This window comes from Arachis ipaensis, chromosome B06, assembly GCF_000816755.2.
Source record: "Arachis ipaensis cultivar K30076 chromosome B06, Araip1.1, whole genome shotgun sequence".
Lineage (NCBI taxonomy): Eukaryota > Viridiplantae > Streptophyta > Magnoliopsida > Fabales > Fabaceae > Arachis > Arachis ipaensis.
This window is the reverse complement of record NC_029790.2, coordinates 85,598,412-85,605,315: the sequence shown is the minus strand read 5'-3', so window position 1 is coordinate 85,605,315 and position 6,904 is coordinate 85,598,412. Positions and strand designations below refer to the sequence as shown.

Sequence of the window (6,904 nt, the reverse complement as noted above, 5' to 3'; positions counted from 1 at the left end):
GGCTAATCTCAATAATAGATCATTCTTAGTTTTTGAAAACAATTCTATAACAAATTATAGGCCAAATTCGGACTAATTAACTATCTTATAAACTTTGGTCTATTTTTATTCTCTAATTATGAAGCATCCTTATTTTTTGAGTTAATTTTTGAAATTAAATTAGACTAATTCAATTTTATTAGTCATATAACTCATTGCAAACCTTATATAGATATCAGAATATGTATAACCAAATAATATCTAACATTTATCAACTCTAACCATATATATAAATAAATAACAAGATGACAATTGCTTGCTTAAATTGTTATTTGGAGTCTAATATCACAAAAATTGAATTCAACTCAAACTTTATTTCAAATAATATATTTTAATTTTCTAACTTGATAGGACTCGGTTGCCTTTCTATGTGTCGCAGGAATTCTGTGTTAAACATAAAGATCGTGTTGAAGTAGTTTTCATGCTTGGTCTTTTTGGATTCTTAATCAGTATTCTTGAAGTGTATCCTTTTTTATATTCTAGTTTAAAATTTTAGAAGAAATATAATGCAAGGTAACTTGTGTTTCTAAATTTAAAATCCTCAACATTTCTGTTATTTCTAATCATACAGATTTGTTATAGAATTGAAGATGCTGGAATCAGTAAAATGGTCTCCAGATATAGTAAGTTATAATCTTCTAATTTTTAACTATTATTTTACATTAAGTATTTTTCCTCTTTTAGAGTACTACAACATTTTTAGTGTATGGTTATATTTTAAGACCATGATCATAATTAATAAAAACCATAATCATAAATTTTTTGTCATCCTTTTTTTATCTTAGGTCACGATTTTCAGACCGTGATCTATTCTGATATAATTATAATTCTATAATCATTGTTTTTTGTTTTAGGTCACAGTTTTCTACTTGTGACTTATTCTAATGTGACTATAACCCTATAATCATAATTTTTTTTAATATAAGGTTACAGTTTTTTTTGTCACAGTTATCACTTTTTCTATCAATTACTCTTTCTAAATGCTTAAACAATGCATCTTCCACCAGCATTATTTATTATATCTACACTTTTGCTTTTTTCAACTTTTTTTAATGATCGTCTGTCTCAGAAACACCTTCTAGTGAGGTGCTCAATTGAGCTTTTCAATTAAGATTCTGCTAAGATGTTGTGTATTTACTTATTATTTTTTAGAGTTACTTAGTTGCTCTCAGCCTCTCAATGTTCTTTCTACTGTGTTGGTCTACCTCATAATAAAAACACCTAATAGTTTCAAAATGGCTCTTTTAATAATAATACTAATAATAATAATGATAATAAATCATTTTTACCTTTCAAAAAATTCTATTAGTCTTTTAATTTGTAATTGCTTTTAATTAATAAATTAATTTGTTTGATTTTGTTGTTGTATTAAATATGAAAAAGGTTTCTTTAATAAATTATTACATTTAATAGTTTAATTTTATTTAAATCAGTTAGACTATTAAATTTTTAAACTAATTGCTCAACCAGTTCAATAACGGATCTGGTTCTTAGAATTTTGGTTACAAATTATAATAGTTAATTTTTTTAAGTCATAGTTTTAAACTGTGACAATAGATCCTTTTAGGTTACAATTTTATAAAACCATAAGTATAGAGTCTTTTAGGCATGTTTTGAACCTTGAATAAAGACACCTTTTAGGTAACAGTTTTATAAAACTATGGCCATAAATACTTTTTGGTCATGATAAAAAATTGCGACTATAAAACCACAACTATAGATGTTTTTAAATCACGTTTTTATAAAGTTGTGATCATATACTCTTTTAGGTCATTCATTTAAATTGTATGTGACTATAGAATTTTTAGGTTAGGTTTTAAAACCATGAACACAGACTATTTTAAATAATGCTTTAAAACCTTGACTATAAATTCTTTTAAGTTATAGTTTAAAATTGTGACTATAAATTTTTTTAAATTACGAATCTTTTAAAATTTATGAACAAAAAGTTTTTTAGGTTATGATAAAAAACAGTGATCATAGAGAGTTTTAAGTCATAGCTTTTAAATTTGATTAAAAAACTAAGAAAACTATGGCATAAAACCTAAAATGTTGTAGTGAGTTCTAGTAAAAATGTTAGTTTATTCTTGTGTGAGCTAGTAAGTCCAACTTGAAAATATATTATAAAAATTCACTGGATAAATTATGGAAGAACTTGATTTCTTCGTGTGTGTCTCTATCTATAATGTGTTGAATCAAGAAATTGTATTCATGGAGCACTTAGTTATATTGTGTTCCATCAATCGAAAGAGTGAAATAGGACAAATACCAACAATTTTAATTTTATAATAATAAAACTCGGTACTTTTATTTAAAGTGTCATTCCATCACAAATAACCTTGCTCTAGTTTCTTCTTTTTCAGCAATACCGTATATCTGTGTGTCTAAACTTTATAGTAAACGTTTAATTTGTATTCTATCTTATATTAGGTACTTGCTTTTGCCGGCTTTGCTGCATGTGGCCTCATCTTTTACACACTTGCTCCTTTTGTTTTAAAGGTTTGTTTCGTTGAATGGGCTAATCTTACCATACTACTCCTTTCTCCAAATGAACAAGACATATTTGCATTTTGAGGGATTATTCAATACTTATTGCAAAACTGTCTATCATCTTATTGATTTTGGACTAGCATTTAAGTTTTGCTTCATTGTATTATAGAATAGATAGTTTTGCTTCTAACATTGTCCCACCATAATTTGAGATGAACAATTATTGAAAAGAGTGAGATGGACCTGAAAGTCACACTTAACATTACAGTTAAGCAAAATAGGTAACAATGAAAGAAAAATGGAAATAGGGAAATAAAAATCATCCCCTCCAATCTCTTTTTCATTTCCATCACCTCCATTGACATTCACCCAGCATTTTAGAAGCATTATGGGTTCTCAATTTTTTCAATCTACCCATTTTTCTATAGAATTTAAATCTTTTAAAGTGAAATAATCTGCAAAATGATAAAGTAAAAACATTAATTATTATTAAATTTGTAATTCTTATGAATTTAAATTTTACTATTTTAATTTAAGAATAATTAATTTTTTATTTTATGCTTTTACCCTTTTTTTACTTTAAAAAAATTTAATCATGTTAATTGTTTATCTTAAATTTAGTGATGGAACAATATTGATATTATTTAAAATTCTTTTGAATTAAAATGAAATATTTGAAATATTAGAGAATAAATTAAAACTTAACTTGGGAACACAATATTACTTTATCCTTATATTATATATTCAGATGAACATCTTTTTGAGTGGAATTTTTCTCCGTGCAGTTGAGTGGGGCAACAATGTTCAATCTTTCTGTTCTAACTTCTGATATGTGGGCAGTGGTTTTCAGAGTTTTCTTATACCACCAAGAGGTACTAATTTCTTGAAGTATGACTTCCACGTTCTCTGATTCGATGAGTAGTACTAAAAAGTATGAGCCAATTAGGCCACCAATCCATTTGTCGGTTGCAAGTGACATGCTAAATCAGCTGGTTTTATATTTTTGATGCTACGGTTTGTTTGTTTCTCAAACACAAAAATACAATGTGACACAATGTTGACGTTTAATTGCAGGTGGATTGGCTGTACTTTGTTTCTTTTGCGATTACAGTTATGGGTCTCATCATTTACTCTCTAACGTATGCAGTGAAATCAATCTTCTTCCAACTTTTTTTCTCTTTGTCAATCATAATAATACAGTGTTGCTGATTATTGTTACTGTTTTTATTTTTAATCAGAGAGAAGGATCCTGTTCCAGCATCACCGGTTATTGAGGATGGGAATCTGAACACCGAATACCAAATGCTCTGTGATCAAAGCACATCATCTGTAAATAATTCTATTGCTTCGTGAAGAGATCTAGCTTTGTAAACTTGTTACAGTAGTAGTCGTTATTTGGTTAGAAGCTCAAAATTGTACTTTACTTATAGGTTTGGTTTAGTTTTAATAAAATAAGCTAATTAACTTTTACACGACGGATGAAGTTGTGTAATACACCAATAAGCCCAATTTGGTGTATTAAAGTTCAACTGCTTTTGCTTATGACAATATAATAAAATAAGACATTGAGAATAAGATAAAAAAAATAATAAAAACACAAAATTTTTTGTTTTTATATTCTATTTGATAATAAACTAGAATAAATTATAAAAATTTAATTTATTTTTATTTTTTATTCAAAAAATTTAAAAAAAAATATAATAATAAAAAATATAATTATAAAATTAACAAGAATAATAAAAGAAAAAATAAAAAATAAATTGTGTTTTTTGTTAATATCTCTATATCAGAACGGATATTATGGTGTGGATGGAAAAAAAAATCCACACCTGTGGATATTATGTGGCAAGCTTCTTAGATGAGCACGTTTTGGTTGGCCATAATTACAAATTCAGCTGATGAGATACTAGGTCAGAGAGAAGCAGCGGTTTTACAGTTGTACTGCACATTGAAGAAAAGTTAATTAGTGTAATTAGATGCTAATTATTTTTGGGCTGTTGGGGTTAGGGGTGCACAGACACGGTCCGGTCCCGAACATTTTAGGGGCTAATTTGGTGTGATTTCATCGGGTTTAGTGTCGGGTAAGGGTCTCAAAAATAGACCCGGTCATTATTTTGGGTCGGGTCCGGGCCATAGCTCGGGTCACCCGAAGTCGGTCCGGTGGCCCGATCATCATACACAATTAATATTTTGTGTTATTAGTGATGGATCATGACTATTCTTATGTGGAATTTAAGTATTGTAAACCTTAATATTTTGTGTTATTAGTCATTATAAGACTATAAGTTAAGGTTTTATATTTAGAATGCATAAGACTTTATACTAATGCATAATATTGTGTTATTTGTATTGATTTAAATATTTGGTATTATTAGACAATATTAGTATTGATTGTGATTTTGCTTTAGTATTGATTGTGGTTATGATTAATTTTAAAGAAGGGTTGGTTCTTGTTATATTTTTCTAAGTGAATTTTACCATGTTAAATAATGGTTGGAGTCTTGAAAATTTGGATATTTTTACATGCTAGCTTACAAGAAAATATCAACGTAATGTAATGTTAACGGCCCGGTTTTCACCCGGTTTTTACCCGGTATAATTGTGGCCCGAAAGTGTATTGGTTTCATCGGATTTAGGGTCGGATTTGGGTCTAATAAATAGACCCGGTGTATATTTCGGGTCGGGTCTGGGTCACATCAAACCCGGCTTCACCCGGCCGATGTGCACCCCTAGTTGGGGTTATTGGGTAAGTTTTATTTTTTTTCTGTGTATGTGGCCATGAGTGGATTTTGGGCTTGGGTCACAATTTTTTATGAAAATGTGCAGAAAAAAGTTTTCTTGTAGATAAAAATTAGCCAAAGATAGCATTAAAAAGGAAATGGGCTAAAAAATTTTTTGGACTTGTTTGGGTTAACCGATTTTTTTATTTTCAAGGAATGTGGCTAAGCTTCTGTAACTGTTGTTTTGTTATGATGTTCTCATAAGATGGAAGGATTGTATATTGTTAAATGGAAAAAGAAAACAAAAGGATGTAGTGCATTGTTTTGATATTTAACCTAAAAAATTAAATAAATAAATAAAGAAATATGTGACGTATGTTACTAATAAGAGAATAAAATAATATTTAAGACAGAAAAATAATATTTTTATAATTTTTTGAATGTTATCCTTTATTAGTCTGTTGTTAGTAATTATTTATATAGCATAAATTTGCATAGTTTTAGTGAACTATAAAAATAGAGAATTTCTTTTAAACATTATGTATCTCATATTAATAATGTAAATAAAATCGTTATGAGTACGTAATTTATAATAATATTTATGAAAGGCATTAAAAAAATAAATACAGATATTTAACACTTTTTTTTGTTTATATTTTTATTCATCCGAATAAAGATATGAGTTTGTAAATTTTTTTTCTTATTGTTCTTATTTTTATTAATGTTTTTAATATTAACAGTTACTATATTATTGTGAACAACAGTAGACACTCACATGAGATGTGGGTGCAAGTCGTGTGAGGATGTATCTTATAGGATGGTATATAAAATGGGTTTATAATGAGTTAGGGTCAGATTTGAGAGAAGCTTAGCCACATTCCTTGGAAATTAAAAAATCGATTAATCCAGACAAATCCAAAAATTTTTTTAGCCCATTTCCTTTTTAATACTAACTTTGACTAATTTTTATCCACAAAATTTTTTTTTTCTGCACACTTGCATAAAAAATTGTGACCCAAACCCAAAACCCACTCATGGCCACATACACAGAAAAAATAAGATTTGCCCAATAGCCTCAATAGCCCAAAAATAATTAGCATCTAATTACACTTATTAACTTTTCTATAATGTGCAACTACAAAACTGCTCCTTCTCCCTGACCTAGTATCCCATTAGTTGAATTTGTGACTATAGCCAACTAAAACGTGTTCATCTAAGAAACTTGCCACATAATATCCACAGATGTGAATTTTTTTTTCCATCCACACCATAAAAATTCAATATTTCTAGACATGATATTTTTATTCATATCTCATCTAATAAATATAATTTTGTATTTCTATCTTAATGTTCCGTCTCTATAAATAAACGCCACTCAAATGTGATAACAATAAATCTGGTACAAGAAAATCGTGTGTACCAATTTAATAAAAAAAAAAAAGACTAATTTAGACTCTCTTTTCACTCCTATACTAAAGCTTTGTCCAATCCTTCAACTTTTATTTTTCTTATTTCACTTTCTTTTATATATTTTTACACTAATTTTAATATTTAAAAATTAGAAAACTTTAAAATTCTGAAATCGTTCCAAGGAATTTCTCTTTTTGAAAAATTATAAAATTTAAAACTAACTTAAGAAATAACTCCTTGTGTTT

The 6,904-nt window shown here is 27.8% G+C and overlaps 1 protein-coding gene across 2 annotated transcripts in view; it reads left to right on the top strand.

Moving 5' to 3' along the window:
- The window catches only part of LOC107648836 (solute carrier family 35 member F1), a 23,829-nt gene extending 19,804 nt beyond the window's left edge, over positions 1-4,025 (top strand). Inside the window, exons 6-11 of one of the 2 annotated variants that reach the window (XM_016352648.2) lie at positions 419-501; positions 611-662; positions 2,470-2,538; positions 3,315-3,401; positions 3,604-3,668; positions 3,768-4,025. In XM_016352648.2, the coding sequence (XP_016208134.1) occupies positions 419-501; positions 611-662; positions 2,470-2,538; positions 3,315-3,401; positions 3,604-3,668; positions 3,768-3,882 (471 nt within the window). In that variant the 3' untranslated portion in view covers positions 3,883-4,025. The remainder of the gene's footprint in view (positions 1-418; positions 502-610; positions 663-2,469; positions 2,539-3,314; positions 3,402-3,603; positions 3,669-3,767) is intronic. The other variant, XM_016352649.2, reaches the window with a different exon arrangement.